The 17,057-nt window shown below is 37.8% G+C and overlaps 1 protein-coding gene across 2 annotated transcripts in view; it reads left to right on the forward strand.

Moving 5' to 3' along the window:
• Positions 1-17,057, forward strand: part of LOC306848395 (A disintegrin and metalloproteinase with thrombospondin motifs 10-like) — a 57,739-nt gene that overhangs the window by 33,671 nt on the left and 7,011 nt on the right. For both annotated transcript variants that reach the window (XM_079382910.1, XM_079382911.1), the window contains exons 16-20: positions 3,540-3,673; positions 7,856-7,979; positions 14,293-14,373; positions 15,295-15,458; positions 15,939-16,065. In XM_079382910.1, coding sequence (XP_079239036.1) covers positions 3,540-3,673; positions 7,856-7,979; positions 14,293-14,373; positions 15,295-15,458; positions 15,939-16,065 — 630 coding nt within the window. The remainder of the gene's footprint in view (positions 1-3,539; positions 3,674-7,855; positions 7,980-14,292; positions 14,374-15,294; positions 15,459-15,938; positions 16,066-17,057) is intronic.

Below are 17,057 nucleotides of genomic sequence, written 5' to 3' on the forward strand. Positions count from 1 at the left end.
ACAAGACACAACAGACCCGCTAGATTTAAATCAGCACAGCCAGCGAAGGATCGAACGCAACTGTTTTGAATGAGCGCACCTTTCTTTTAACAACCAAAAAATGGCTGTTTCGTTGTCTGTTGAGGAAGTACAGACTGTCCTCTCACTGATAGCCGAGGAGCAGGTCCAGCGAGAGCGTGAGCGACGCAGAATTAAAAAGTTTTTCAGGAGTAGACGGCAATAGAGGCGGCGCAACTATAACGACATGTGAATAATCCCGCCCACTCTAAAGCGGTACTAAACTGGAGTGGAAACGCAAACCGAGCTGAGAAGTGTCGTTCTGAACCGTGCCGAGCCGAGTCGTACCACGCAGTGGAAAAGCGCCATTAGAGTAAAGTTAACAGGACTTTATAAAACAAGTGCAATAAACATAATTTAAGTTTTGTGGACTTAAGTTGTGAAGTTGTCTAACGTTGAATAACATTGACATGACTTTAAAAAAACAAGTGCAATGAACATAATTTAAGTTTAATCATTTGAATTTTATTTTTCCACTAAAACAAGTTCTGTTCATTAACAACGATGCTGTATGAAGCATACAGTGATGTGCTGCATAAACAATAAAAATGCATAAAATACAGAGCAGTCTGTTTGAAGTAATGAGGCCAAAAAAGATTAAAATCATGCTTCATCACTTTTGCTGAAGTTCAGGTCAAGCGCATTGCATTGTGAGTTACATTATTCAATTCGTCATGTTCTAGTTGTATACTCTCTCACCAGAAACTCCTGAAACCCATACACTCCAGTGAAGCCTTCTTCTAACCACCTCAAAAATATATATGCCCTTCCAGAGCCAAGCCTAATGGGATGTACAGTTTCCATCATAAGCCTGCTTCAGTATATGTTTTCACAGGCACCCAGGACCTAATCAAATTAGTCCAACACTAACAGAAAATTGGCCAGCAGCTCAAAAACTGCCCCCTTTAGGTTTATAAAACACGTTTAGTCAAAGAGTTATTATTTAACGTCAAGAATGTGGTAGATGTGATCCTGCTGATAAGGCAAGTGGTTCTTAGGCAGCCAAAGTGAGATTATGCAGAGTTTTAACACCACTGCCAGGTACAGGCAAGGGGAATGGGTTCAGACCCACCAGCTTGTCAAGGGTAATATAAAGGAGGCCTAGAGTAGGGACAAAATCACGCACTGGTACCAGTCTGAGTGGGATTAGGAGTCAACTCCTTGTTCTCTGTCACATGACTAATAAAGAGTATAGTGTGTGAGTTCTGCACTTTTAAACACTACATTAAAGTACAGTATGTTCCTCTTTTGTTCTTTCGCACTCTCTTTACCACCTTTCATGTCTTTTTTTAGTTTTGTACCATTTAAATGTTAGTCAAGTTCAAAACTATATTTTTCAAATTGACTAGACCCTGGGTTGCTGTAATGACTAGATAACAAAACGAAAAATAGAACAACTGTATAGTTAGGCTGGTTCAGGTTGACCTGACCCCATTTCTTGGGTGGCATTTATATAAGATGCGTCCTTGCTTTCAAAAACAACTGGACAGAGCATAACGGAATGGAAGAGAATACAGTGTGTTCGATGAATTAACTCTGTAGTTCTTCGAATTTTTGACTTGATGCCGTTTCCTAAGCAAAATATGAGATTTTTTTTTATCATGCAAATGATTAACTTTTAGCATGCTAATTTAAGGACTGCCACTCTAAATATCAATATTAAAAATGCATATCTGTAATAAAACATCTAATATAGATAAACAAAATAAATTTAATCTAGAAAGACTAGCTGACCTAAGAATGTTTTGGATGACTAGAATACTAGTTGTGTATGTTGGTACAGTTCCATTCAAAAGTTTGAGCTCAGTAAGATTTTTTTTTTTTAAAGAAACTAATACTTTTATTTTGCATTTACTTGAGCAAATGTGTGTCAGTCCTCTGTCGTGTGTGTCATGTGTTCCCGCCTCATGTTTCCATATTTGGTTTGTTTCCTGTCCTTGTTAAATGTGATCATTAGTTAATCCTTGTCCAGCTGTGTTTGTCTATGTCTATTATCTTTGATTATCCTGTGTATTATCCTGTGTATTTATAGTCCTGTCTGTTCAGTTTGATTTCATCTGGTCTACTCGTTACTCCCCGGTGTTCCTGTCTGTGTCAGCCCTGCCCTGCCCTGCCTTGTCTTGCCCTGTCTGTGTCAGCCCTGCCTTGTCTTGCCCTGCCTTGATGTCTTCAGTAAAGACTGTTAAGTTTACTCCGCATCTCCGTGTTCCTCGTTCCTCCCTGCTGTGTGCGCTGTGACAATGTGACTGTAAACATTTATGTTGCTGCAAAATTTTTTGCAAACAAATTTATTTTCCAAATAAATGGAAATGGTTTTTGAAAGAATCCTGATTTTACAAAATGTATCATGGTTTCCACAAAAATGTTAAGCAGCACAACTATTTTTAACATTTTTAGTAATCAGAAATGGTTCTTGAGCACCAAATCATCATATTAGAATGATCTCTAGAGGATAATATAACCAAAACTGGAGTAATAGCTGCTGAAAATTCAGCTTAATACACTACATCTTAAAAATATAGTTCTGATTTTACGGTATTTTTGATTAAGTAAATGCAGCCTTGATGGGCTTAACAGATTCTTATGAGAAGACCCCAAACTTTTGATTGATACTTTTGATTTCAGACAGGTTTCCATCCATTTCATCAGTCTCCTCTTACTCTCCTTTCCTCACCCATCATGTGAGTTGCATGATTTCTTCTTTGTCTCTCAGGGAATGTGCTGGGAGAGGCTGTTTTTCCCTCCATCGTGCTTTATTCTTTGTTCCTCAAATTTGTAGGGCTGTTACAGAAAAGACAAGGGAATAAAGCAAGTGTGTATGTGTACATTTCAGCTGCTTTATAAGCAAACCATCTAAAATGTGCCTGGACCCCCATCCCCTTCTGCTACTCAAGGATATAACAGCAGTGGAAGAGTAAACTAACTTGCATAAACCCCACAAGCTCATTAAAATACCACATGCAGCCATGGAGCTCTACAAAGTGCTGGCAGCCGTCCCACAGAGTTAGTATAGTTATAAAGCTCTGTTTGGCTGCATGAAATACGCCGTTCACGTGTCTCCATTGTTGGAGGCACATTAAAGTGTGGAACGAATTTGCCAATAGTTTGTTTTCAAGTTTGTTTTGCCGTTGTGTAATGTTGTAAAGTTAACAATGCATAACACATGAGGAGTCAGTTCTGTACAAGCAACGAGAGCATAATGGCTTTAGCATTAGCATGTGTCATATTAAATTTCTGTCCCATATACCACATGTACACTTAGTAGCTTTGTAGATTTTATGATGTCCCGTGAGGATATGTCAGTCAGTTTAGCCTGATGTTTAGCATAACTAGCTTCCTTTTGTCTTGTTGCATGTTTATTTTGAGATTTGTCTTACTGAGTATCTGCCTCTTTTTTTTATTTTTTATAAAGTATATAACATGTTTCTGAATAAATGGGTCTTGAATGTTGAGGTGTGATGTTTTGCACGTTTTGGCTGCAGGTGGAGTGAAGTCATGTTCTCTGAACTGCCTGGCGGAGGGCTATAACTTCTACACTGAGCGCGCTCCAGCTGTGGTGGATGGCACACCTTGCAGGGACGACTCTCTGGACGTTTGTGTTAATGGCGAGTGTAAGGTGAGACAGTTACACACTCTTTTCTTCAAGTATACATATCTGAGAGGTTTTACATGGCAGTTCTCGTACAATATGCTTTTCCAGTTTTTGTGTTTGTGACTGAACTTCTGCCAGAGCAAGACACAGAACAGAAGAGAAAAATCCTTCTTGACACATAGATCCACCAATCTCTTAACACATTTTATAGCAATATGGAGCATCCTGGATTTAATTAGAGTTCTGAACTGTTATGGCTCCATTGCTCCTTGCCACATTTTTCACTAACTGTTAAGGATGCTTTAATGCTGAAGCTTTATAGACATTAGAGTTCAGTATCATTTGGTTGGTGTGAAAGCGATTTTTATATAACTTCAGGGCTCAACAATAAGGATAGGCTGCTGTTGTGCCATTTGGCCGAACAGTCACTTGCCTTTTTGGGCCCGTGTTGTGTTACTTCTGAAAATTTCACATTCACTGCTTTTTTATTTTTTTACATTTTTTTTGTCTTGCAAACTTAAACATTGCAAAAATGTTCATACGTTTTCTGAATTGTCACCAAATGTTGTCCAGCTTTTGCAAAAGTTAGTTCGATAAATGATTTTATAAACATCAGTAAAAATGTATGGGATCACAAAAATGCAATTCGTACTAGAAACAAAGATTACCCCATGGCAGTACATTATGCATCTGTACATGATTCAAATCCATCTACTTTAAGAATCATTGGTTTGGAAGTTGTAACTGGATCTATTAGAAAGGGCAATAGACTACAAAGACTTTTACAAAGGGAAGCCTTTTGGATTTTTCGGTTAAAAACCACCGTCTTTCCTGGTTTGAATGAGGAATTAGACTCCATATTTGTGAAATGACTCATCATTATGATTCTTGTTGGTATAATTGCATTCCTGTTTTTTTGGGGGATGTGATTATACCTTGTAACAGTTCATGATATTATTGGTCCCCCCTGTAATGGTTATTTTGTTATCTTCCTTTTTTACTGAGCAATTGATTATATCTACACCTGTGATCAATTTTGTATCTGACACACTCTTGAGGAAGGCTAAGTGGCCGAAATGCATCAGTGTGCAGTGTTTTAGATGTTTTTTCTAGAGTGAGCCCTGTTTGAATAAAGGCTTTTTAACATTTTGGAACCGGAAGAAGTGCCTTGGATCCATTTTTTATATAGATATATTTTTTAACCCAACCAAAGAGCACCTTCTGGGATCATTAAACGGAGATCCTTTCAGCAAGGAGCGCTCCAAGATCTTTTCTTTGAATCAGTAAAAATGTGTTAAACTACAAAGTCAGTTATCAGTCAGTTATGTTTTACATCATATGGCATTGTTTTACAGTTGCATTATAGTTGCATCATTTCCAGATTGTTGTATATTTTTATATTATAAAGAGGAAAAAATTAACAACAACAATAATAATAATATATAAACCTATCATTTTCTATAAAATAAACCTATCGATTCCTGTGTGCACATATATTTTTTTTTTAGGTGGCAAAAAGGGCCAGTTCAAAATGTCTTTGAATCATTCATTCAAGTGATTCTTTCACAAACACTGATTCATCAAGTTTTGAAACAAGTCATTCTTAAGTGAGTCATTGAATCTTTCAATCATGAATTTCATTAGATTTTGTTTAGTTGTCGAATATTCTTTTTTCAGAATGGTGAGAACTACAACCTCCATTTAAAAAAAGTCTCAGTTTATCCAGAATAGTGCAGCTCTATTTGAATTAATAAAAAATCCATCTTTTTTGGTGGCACCTAAACTAAATGACCTTTAGTAAAACATCCACGGCATCTAAATGCAAGTGCCATTCTGTATCATGTTTTGGTAGAAAATGGAAAGGACAAAAACGTGAATAAAACAGAAGTTGGCATATACTCATCCGAATCATTAGCTAGTTACTGTGGTAAACAGCTGCCGTTTGTAGAAGAGAGACCAGCTGGAGAGAGCTGGAACTGAACTCTGGTTTGGCGCAAACAATCAAACAAAGTGTGAAAATGGCTTAAAATATGTTGCTCGTTAGCATGTTTCATAATGTAAACTGTAGCATACTTTATTTTCTGTTTTGTTTGGTTGTACTGCACAGGACAGGCTGCATGTGCGCCTTTGGAGTGAGTTGGGCTGGTTTATCTTTGTGCTGTTGTCTAGACCAGTGGTTGTTTTTATCAACAGTTCAGCTCAGTCCAGCCCCGTTCTGCTCTGCTCTGAATGCAGCAAGAACTCGATGACCCCCCCCAGATCCATCTGTCCTCAGTACACGCAGCTGAACATGATCACAGCAACTTCTCCCTCCCATTTCTTTCCTTCCCTGCACGCTTTCCTCTCTTCCTCCATCTCCTTCCCTCACTTGTTTCTCTGCTTTCTTATTTATGGTGCATATAAAAACCAAAGAACAGTAGGGGGAGAAATCAAAGTAGTGTTTTCAGCCTCATGGTGGCTTAGCTTCCAAACAATAAGGGTTTGATTATGAAAGCAAGAGCTTTGAAGCACAAGGCATTAAAAACAGCCTGTATAACCATGCATCCCAAAGCTCAGCTCTGTTTGGTCCAGAAGAGGACATGCCCGACCTGCTCCGAGCGGCCACTGACTTACCATTGTTATTGTGAGGAAATAGGTCACACATTTGCAGGTTATGGAATCTAGGCCAGGTCAACAAGAGTCTTTGGAGCTTTAGTGGGATTTTTGTGAAGTTGCACAGGCCTGGATTTGGAAAGTCTTAGGTCTGCTGGTTACTGAGTTCATTTTGTGAGTTACCTTTTACATACTGACAGCAGAGACTCTTCGGTTTCTACATTAATGGTCTGGATTTTGTGCAGATTTAGCCCCTTTGGAGAAACTTGCAGTTGCTTTGCGCAATGTCAGTGAAAATGGATTGTGATCTCTAAAATTCTGGGATTGCGCTCGAGATTATACGTCAAACCTTGATGCTGTCAAAATAACATGTCAATATGTGATTAGTTAAATATGTTAAAACCGTCAGAGCCCTTGACTTAGTTTTCTCTGAGGGACAGAAAAAAGAAACTTAGGAGAATCAGAAACAAAGAGCTTTACTTCCAACTGCTTGCACACAGTTTTTCTTGGTAATGAAGCTTCTAGTGCACACAAAAATGCAACAACAAAACACATAATAATAAAATTAAATAATAAAGGGTCTGAGAGTAATGTAATTTCAATTCTCTGTATGTTTGTGCCGTACATGTGGAAGAATTGACAATAAAGCAGACTTGACTTGACTGATAAAACATGAAAAAATATAAAGACACAGGTTAAATCAGAATAGACATATTTACTGATTATGAACATTTGACAGTATTATGGATAATAATAAGAATGAATAGGAGTGAATTTTGAAGAATGTACTGATATTTTTTCCATGCAATCCATGCAATCAGTGATTAGAGACTGAAGTTTTCAAGCTTCGAAAAGAATGCTAAAGCACAATAAAATAATTTATTCTAACACTTATATCTGCTTTGTCCTTGACGTGTTCATGGGGTCTGGAGTCATAGTGCAGAATTTTTCATTACTACACAGCTGTCTAATGGTTGTTCTGTCATTTTCAGTTTAAGCAGGAAATATTATTGCAGAGCACATTGGTTCTTGTACGCTGTAGAATATTTGACACTTTTCCTAATATGTTATTTGACTGTCAATGATGTGAAGTTGATCATTTTCATATTAAACATAATTTATTAAACAGAGCATGAAAAATAGTTCCATAAAAGTGTTAATTTCTATAGAGATATGCCTAATTACTGAGTATACAACATTCAACAAAGGCATCCTTTGTAAGTAGAGTATGTTTTGTTCTGTATTTGAAGTTTAGCTAGAAAGATATGAATAACTTACAGTAAATTAAAGTCAAGACAAAAACAGTGTTTTTAGATGAATAAAAATGTACTGTAAAAAGACCTTTAAACAGTATAATTACAGTATATTAGGTTTGAAAATCAGTAAACTGAACTGTACATGAGATTAGCTAAATCCATGACATAAATGTAATAAAACTGTATGTAATACTACATGTAAGTGATTATAATTATCATAAAGATTATAATTTAAATTTGCACAGACATTGCATGTATTTAGTGTAATATCTGCTCATTTTACATTCCTTTTTGCTTGGAAATATTGTGACCTTTGCCTTGACCTCTGACCCCTCTAAATGTGCGTATGTATCTGCAGCACGTGGGCTGTGACCGGATCCTGGGCTCGGATGTACGGGAAGATCGCTGCCGCATTTGTGGAGGAGATGGAAGCAGCTGCCAGGTCATCGAGGGGGTCTTCAATGACTCCTTATCTGAAGGAGGTACTAAGTGTGTGCACTTCAGCTTGAACAGGATCAATCTGTAACAATACGTGCAAAAGAAACCTTGATGAAATACCATTTATGTCACTGAGGACCTGGGCGTAAAACATTTTCCACAGACGGTTCCATTTCAGACTTGTGTCTTGTGAAATGATGTTTTTGGTGTTAAAATGCAAGCCCTCGATGGGATAGATTCAGTAAAACAGCATGTCTCTTGACAGAGGTAGAGTGTCTATTGCTGTGGTTTTACAGTTGGTGTTAAAATATGATCCTCTAATGCTGAACTAAAGCTCATTTCAGCAGAGTTGGGTGATAAAATGATATTCCTCTCAGCTTTAAGTAGAGCGAAAATAATTTATTTCTGGGCCAACATACAGATTAAAGCACAATTCCTTCATTGATGATTTAGTTTAACATTAGGGAATCGCATTTCAACACCAACTGTAAATCCTCAGAAATAAAAACTTGCTTTTACTCTGAATTACGTTATTTCAGATCACATTAATCAAAAGTCAAAAGCTATTTAGCTGTTGTTTTAGTCACAGCATGACTCATTCAGTCTGAATTACTCATTCTAGAATTCCTTTCTATCCATCAGGAATTGATAATAACGAAGTTCCACCCTATATTTTGTATTTTTCATTCATTATGTTTCAGTTAGAAATATGTCACAATATACTGTCGTGAACAGCACTTCATGTCAACTTTAGTATCACTATTACCACCCAGAGAAAAGGGATGGTTGTGTACATTTTTTAGTGATCATGGCAGCAGAAATTGTTTAAACTTCCTGAGAAGGAACACTTCATTGTCTGTTTTTCTAAGCATGAATTGTGATCAGCAGTAATTTTGCAGTGGCGATCACATCATTACTTGATTTTCAGAGATTAAAACGATGCAGAGAGCATGTGCAAATAAACAACGCTATCATGAGGCACAAATTTATTTTAAGTGAATTTCCCTTAAGTGTCCTTGAGAAGATGGATAATATCATTTTTTCTCTTAATGGTTATGTGAAGCCTGCAAATGCACATGTGAGACTGCTATTTCTCTTGTTAACTGGAGTAACCCAAGCCTGGTGTCTAAATTGAGTAGCCCCCCCCACCCAAACCTCAGAAATGTGTGTGTGTGACATGCTTTGAGGTACTGGGAACAGCCTTGGCAAGTTCCTCTGGTATCTGGGGAGTATTTTGAAGCCTGGCTCAAACCCAGAGGTCCAAGTGAACTAGATTGTCCAGGACATAAGAGAGACTGTTGCTCCTTCCCTTCAGTGGCGCACACCGACCTTTTTAAAGCCCCTGATAATTCTGCTTTCCTGTTCTCCACTTAGCGCTTTCTCAGCCTGTGTCCAGAGAGTTGTCAGTAAACACGCTTCTCAATTAGCTGTTGAAGTCATGAGCTGGAAAATGCTCAGCTTGCACTGAGACTGAGACAGGACTGTAGTTAATTGAGTGAAAAGGTGGAAATGATTCTAGAGGTTTCTTCTACTATAATTAATTCAGTGCATTTTACTATATTAAAAAAAAAAACACAAATGTGTTGCAAGTTCTTTTAATATTTCAAGCCCTCCACCCTCTCTAAAAAAAAATAATCGAATCGCTTTGCGGCATGTTTTGACACTGAACAGGCACGAGAAGTCATTGAGTCATGTTGTCAAGAACGAAATAAAAATCAGCTCACCATAAAAGAAAAGAAAAGATGGAGATGGAGGCCAAAAGCAGTTAAATGGCACAGTTCAAAACCAAATGAGTTTACAGTAACAGACAATTCAAGAATTGTTTTTATAGCACCTTTTAAAATGGTGTTTACAAAGTACAGTAGGGAGAAAAAAAATCTACAAACTAAGAATGAAATGCACAGAAACTATAACGGAGCGAACGAGACGTGAGAATCCATTTGCAAGCTTTATTAAACAAAGACGTGGTCAAAAACACAAGCAGGGTCAAAACATCGGCAAACAGGTATGGGACAGACGAGATACAAGAATAATCCAAAGGGCAAGCGTGGGTCTTTGATCGGCGAACATAATCCAGAGGTCTTGACAACAGGGGTGATCCAGGAACATGAGCGATAGTCCAGATAAGGTACAAACAGAGTCCGAATGGCGAGACAAGGGTAAATCCAGGAAACACAGACTAGAAAACAAGAAACGGGCTCCGTATCGCAGCTAAAACTAGGAGAGAACAATACAGGAACTGAACAGAAAACACAGACTGGCTCAGTAAGGCAGCTAACACTAAGGGAGTGCTATATGCAGAACAATACACGGCGATCTGTGAAAAGAAGTCCATGATTTATAAAGGGTGTGTGATTGTGAGATGGTTCTCAGGTGTGAGCATGTGATTGAGACAGCTGTGTGTACTTAGTGCAATGAATGATGGGAAATGCAGTCCAGGGTAACATGTAACAGTCTGTGTTGTGTGAAGGTCAATATGATGGAGGAGTGACCTCTGGTGGTGAGTAAACGGAAGTTCATAGACCAGATTCGTGACAGAAACCGAGAAAGAAAACTAGCAAAATAAAATGCTAGAAGTAACTAATTCAAACTAAGGAGAAAAAAATGCCTAAATGCCTACAGTAATATTGACAGTAATATTGAGTAATATTAATATAATTTTGAATAACTGTTTTCTATTTTATTATATCTTAAAGTGTAAATTGTTATGACAAGTTAAGCTGAATTTTCAGCAGTCATTACTCCAGTCTTCAGTGTCACATGATCATTCAGAAATCATTCTAATATGCTAATTTGGTGCTCAAGAAACATTTTTTTTTTATCACATTTGAATATTTGATTCATATTTTTTTGTGGAAACTGTTATATATTCTTTGTTTTTGTTTTGTAGCAATATGGAAGTTTTTACTGTCACTATTTTTTTTTCCACATTTTTTTCCATCATACAAGGACATGTGCTTTCTCCACCAGGCCATATCTATGTTTACATTTTTATTCTTGAAAAAAGGTAAGGAGCCCAGAGTAATATGCAGTAAAGGGGCTCAAAGTTCCTGTTGATGGCCCTCTTCAGACTTTAGATGAGTTCAAAGAAGCTATTTAATCACTTTATGGAAACTCAAACAATGATTCTAAGTGTTTGTGTGGTGAACATCGTGCTTCAGGTCAGATATGTGTTGGACAGCTGCCTTGCTGTTGAGGGGTGTACAGGGACTCCTGCCGTTCTGAATAGGCGTTTCATAATTACCTGCTCACATGCAAGGCCCAAAACATAAACGCTGGGATATAGGATCTCAGCCATGCAGAATTCCTTCCGATGGTTTGTTCTGAAATAGACACACTTCAGTTAGGATGAGGATTTAGTGAGAGACGGGAGTGATCTGGAAAATTATCACAGTTTCCACAAAAATATGAAGCAGCACAACTGTTTTCAACATTGAAAATAATGTGAAATAATAAGCACAAAAGCAGCATATCAGAATGATTTCTGAAGGATCATGTGAGCAATGGCTGTTGAAAAGTCAGCTTTGCCATCAAAGGAATACTGAACGGGTAAATGACTCTGAAGTGTAGATTGAGTGGAAGGGTTGTGATGCTGTTTTGTGAAGTAGCAGCGGTTCGGATGTGGGTGGTGTTGTTGAATGGTAGGCTGTTGGCTCTGTGCTGGACTGAGGGTTATTCTCAGCTGCAGGAAGCTTTAGTGGGCCACTCCCTGGGCAGGTGGCAGGACAACATTAACCACAGTGGCTAGCCGAGGCTGAGATGATGGGCTATTCTTGGCTCCGGTTGTATTTTTGAGTTCAGGCTTCTTGTGGGTACAAACACAATTTAAACACAAAGAAACAGTTTATTTAAAAATGTGGTCAATGAATGAGATGCTTCCAGGCATTGTGCTCCACAAAATGCCAACTGACTGACCAATCCACACAAACGACCACTAATGATTCATGTCTGCCCGCTTCTTTCTCTCTGTGTATGTGTTGAGTACCCAGTGCTTCTTATTCAGAACCGAATCCATTTGTTTAAAAATACTATTATGCTTAATATTTTGGATTCTATAAAGCAGTTGAATATGCATGCATACATATGATGGTGTGTCCTGCACGACTAGTTCAATTCCTGAAATTATTGACTCTTGAACTCATTTTGTTTAGTGAATCAAAAACACTTATGAATCTGATTTGAAAGAGAATGATTAATGTGTCTAACAAATTAATGAATTAAATACTTTTTTAAATGTATTTTTTTATTATTTTATAGTAAGCCTAGGGCTGGGTGATATATCAAACGCAATGATCATGCGCATCTCCTCAGTAAAGCCTGTTCTGTGATTAGCAGTAAATCTCCATCACCTGCTTTCAAATTGAGCGGCATTAACTACACAGAGCCGTAGATCACTGACAAGCTTCGCAATATCGCGTTCATTATCGCATATGAAGGTGTAGGTGTGTAGCTTGTCAGTGAACTACGCCTCTGTGTAGTAAATGCAGCTCCATTTGAAAGCAGGTGATAGAGATTTACCGCTAATCACGGAACCGGCTTTACTGACGAGATGCGCATGACAATCGCATGCGATATATCACCTTTTCTTTTAGATCTATCAGCAGCGTTTGATACTGTGGACCCCTCTATTATGATATCCAGATTAGAGTTAGACGTGGGCCTAAAAGGTACGATTCTTAAGTGGTTTCAGTCATTTTTATCCGACAGAATTTTTTTTGTCAAAGTAGGTAACTTCTCTTCCTCCATTGCTCATCTCACCTGTGGACTCCCTCAAGGCTCGATATTGGCGCCCTCACTTTTTTCCCTGTACATGCTTCCTTTGGGTTCCATTCTAAGAAAGCATGGGGTGTCTTTTCATTTCAACGCTGATGACACCCAGATCTATTTACCTATTAAGCACTTTGTACTTTAATAAGGTGCTTAGAAGAGGTCAAAATCTGGCTTGCTCAAAAATTTTTAACATTAAATGAAGATAAAACTGAGGTGATTGGTTTTTGTCCTACTGATCATTCTCAGGCTATCAGCCTAGATCTGGGCAGCTTATCGGCCTCCAGATCTTCTCGGGTGCGAAATCTGGGTGTCCATCTCGATGAGTCATTAAAATTGGATAAACACATCTCTTCTGTAATTGGTTACAGTTTTTAACAACTACGCTTGCTGTCTAAAATCAAACCCTTTTTAAATGCCACAATGTTAGAGACTGTTGTCCACGCCTTTATTACCTCACGTTTAGATTACTGCAACTCACTATATTACGGTATTTCAAAATCACAAATCACTCACCTACAGTTGTTTCAAAACGCTGCTGCTAGATTTATTCAAAATAGTCGCAAATATGATCACATCACCCCTATACTGAGGGCCCTCCACTGGCTGCCTATTCAATTTAGAATCTATTTTAAAATTCTTTTATTGGTGTACAAATCTTTACATAACCAAGCTATCTTTCAGAGCTGTTGCATTTTATACTCCCACTAGAAGTCTAAGATCCAGTGATCAGAATCTCCTTTTAGTCCCTCTGTCCAGACTTAAACTTAGAGGGGATCGAGCTTTCTCTGTGGTCGGGCCTCGGTTATGGAACAATCTGCTGCCTGAGATTAGAGTGGCATCTTCCCTATCCGTTTTCAAGTCACTTTTAAAAACACATTTGTTTGATCTGGCCTACTAATATCCCTTTCTTATTACACTGTATTATGGTCTGGATTATTACTCCGTTTTAAGAATGTCTATTTGTCATTCCTTTTTGGTTTTTAATTTATATGTTGTATTATCTCTGTTTTATGTGTTTATGGTTTGATTTTAATATACAGCACTTTGGTCAGTTTTGTGGCTGTTTTTAAATGTGCTTGATAAATAAATGGACTTGAACTTATTGGGATGCATTTAAACCACCTTTGTGCCACATCTTTTGCAAATATTTATTATAAAATATTATTTCTTCCACATAAATAGTACAAGATTTGTTAATGGAATCATTAGGGAACTAAAGTCGCTAATCAGTAATCAGAAACAGAATCATTTTTTACCCTTTGCTGATGTCTTAATTCTGGCGCACTCATCGCCTCTTGACTGTTCACAACAAAATCTCTGTCAGTGGCAGGACTGGATTGAAAAATTAGTTTAGCTCTATTCTTTTTTTTACTCTTTGGTCAGAAGCTGGAGTTGTTTGCAGGCCTGTGGTGGAATCTGGCCTTAAACACATTGTGTGTTGGGCAGCAGAACTGAGGGACGTTGCCCAGGAATTTGGTCGGAATCTCAAACCTCTGCATATCCCATCACAGTCGCTCTCAGTGAAGCACCACTAACTGCATTGTTCTCTTGCTGTGAATAAATGTATGTGTGTGTGTTCTCTCTTAGGTTATGAGGAGGTGGTCAGAATCCCCAAAGGATCTGTATTCATACACATCCAAGAGCTCAACGTCTCTCACAGTTACTTGGGTGAGACACAATTTTTCATGGTTTGACTCTAATATGAACCTCTCATGGGAAGCAGAACTAATACACTGTTGGAGTTAGTGGATTCTGTAAAAAGCTTCCCAGCTGAATTGTAAGCAAAGATCTGAGAGGGCTTTAGGTCCCTCATGGCTCAGCTAAGATGACTTGCGGCCTTTTCACATTTAAATTAAATTGTTTATCCCAAGTTATCTTGTTCAGCATTTTGCATTGTTCATACTTCACCCTGGGCTATTAATTAAACCTGGTAAGTCAGGTTTCAAAATTTTACAATGTACATTTGTAAACTCCCAGGTAATAACTGCAGTTAATGTTTACAGTCACTATTCAGTGTTTTAACTCAAACTGAAGTGTTCTGTGATTGTACAAAGCACATGGAAAAAATAGGAGATGGGAGGACAAATTATCAATCAATCAGTGTTTATTTATAAAGCACTCCAAGGTTGACCAAAGTTCTGTACAATATAATAATAACTATAAAATAATAATATAATAACTTCAAAATACACAGCATTGTGAAAAAAAGTACTATAATCACAATGATCAAAAAGTGTTGAAGGCCAGAGAGAATAAATGTCTTTAGAGCAGACTTGAAGGCTGAAAAATGATATTTTAATGCTTTTGCATTTGCATTTTACTCTCATATAATGTTATTTCTATCACCACTTTTGCATTTGCTCGCAAAAGTACTGTGTTCCCCCATGAAACTTTGCATTAGCTTTTAAAAGCATAGAACACCATACATTTCATCCCATCTCATATTTTTCCCATTGCAATATCCCTTAGGGGATCCATATCTTTATGACTGGATGCATTCTAACAACAATTTCTATACCTTGGCACCACAATTGGGGTATAACATTGTGTTTTGAGGCCCATTAATTATTAACTCTTTCCATACCATAGTGTTGAAGAGTAAAGGGGATCAGTACTTCATCAACGGCAAGCTGACCATCGACACGCCAAGACGCTTCGACATCGCAGGAACCACCTTCCACTACCGCCGACCCGCCAATGAACCAGAGACCCTGGAAGCACTTGGACCCACCAACATAACCCTGATCGTCATGGTAACTCAGAGATGCTGGGTGGTCTGTTCAAGCAGGATATTTATGCACTGCTGTTGTTAGTACAGATGCCTCAGAATTTAGACAGCTGCAGTGTATTTGCAGTGTGGGTTAAGTGTAATTTTATGTGTAAATGTTATTCAACGCTGAAGTGTGTAATTTTTCTAGACATTTTTCATAAATACTTTTCTCCTCTCCCAGTTTAATGTAATAAGAAAGCAATGAGTAGGCTGTTTGTTGGTTAATTGAAACCCAAAAAGAGTAAACAATGTTTCTTTAAATTTTTTATGTTGTTTATCTCAATCAATTGACACAGCAGTAGTGTTTTGAGTTTAGACTGTCAGTTTGTCCTAGCTATAGAAGATGGGTAGTTTTGAAAAATCTGTTGGAAAACAATATTTATTTGATTTCAGTACAATATTCAATATTTATTTTAATGCTTTTGGGTTGGATCAGTCAGTTCAGTCTGCTGTTGTGTTGCAGGTGTTGGTCCGTGAGGAAAATCCTGGGATCCTTTACCGTTTTAACCCACCTGTCAACAGGGATCCCCTTAGCAGTTACGCCTGGCATTATACATCCTGGTCCCGCTGCTCTGCATTGTGTGCTGGAGGTGACCGTTTTCTGTCTGTTATAGTTTCAGTGTCTGTTCACTGACACACACATATTGCAATCATTCACACGTGAAAGTGGCATTGAAAGGTTTTCCTCAAAGAAACAGTGTGGTGTACACATTCACAGTGAATACTAAATGCATTAGAAACTCAAGCTGTCTAACACAGTTCACACAAACAATGTAAATTTCCCATGTATGATTGTTAGGATGTGCGTGAACCATTTAAAAGCCTGGGAATAAAACAATTACATGGACTGTATATACCAAGAACACCAGCTTTGATGTCACTTCCTATCCTCAAGCTCTTTCCCTATTATTATTGCATTCATGCTTTGTGAGTTAATGGCCCGTATTTATCTTGCTGATAAGAAACTATTAGCTACGACTCAGAACTAATTTGCTGTTGAAAACACAGACTCTGCTCCAGAATCTAGTGAGCTGCCTCATAGGCAGCATTTTAAGGCATCGTGAAGGATGTTAGTTAACAACCATAATGGAGAAGACAACGCCATAATGCCTGTCCTGGAGTACCCCCAGCCCTGCACATTTTGTATGTCTCCCTCATCTATCACACCTGATTTAACTCATCAGCTCATTAGTGGAGACTGCAAGACCTGAAGTGGGTGTGTCAGATATAGGGAGACATATAAAACATGCAGTGCTTGGGGTACTTCATGGAGAGGTTTGAGAATGACTGCCATAATGCATTCAAATAAATCCAAAATGACAGGTAAAATAAATGTTGAATATAGTGCTGAGAAGTGATGTACATTATATTGGTACCATATCAGTTTTTAGACGATACTATAGAATTGTTTTTTAATTTAACGCTATTGGTCAATACTGGATTTTGGCCAACAAATTTAATTACGCATGCTCATTTCACCTATTTTTAAATTTAGATTATCTTTGGCATCATGTAACACACAAGTTAATTTTCAAAAACAATAATTATTTAATAACACCGTTAAATGTGATGATTGTAGTTT

Source organism: Barbus barbus (genome assembly GCF_936440315.1).
Source record: "Barbus barbus genome assembly, chromosome: 28".
NCBI lineage: Eukaryota > Metazoa > Chordata > Actinopteri > Cypriniformes > Cyprinidae > Barbus > Barbus barbus.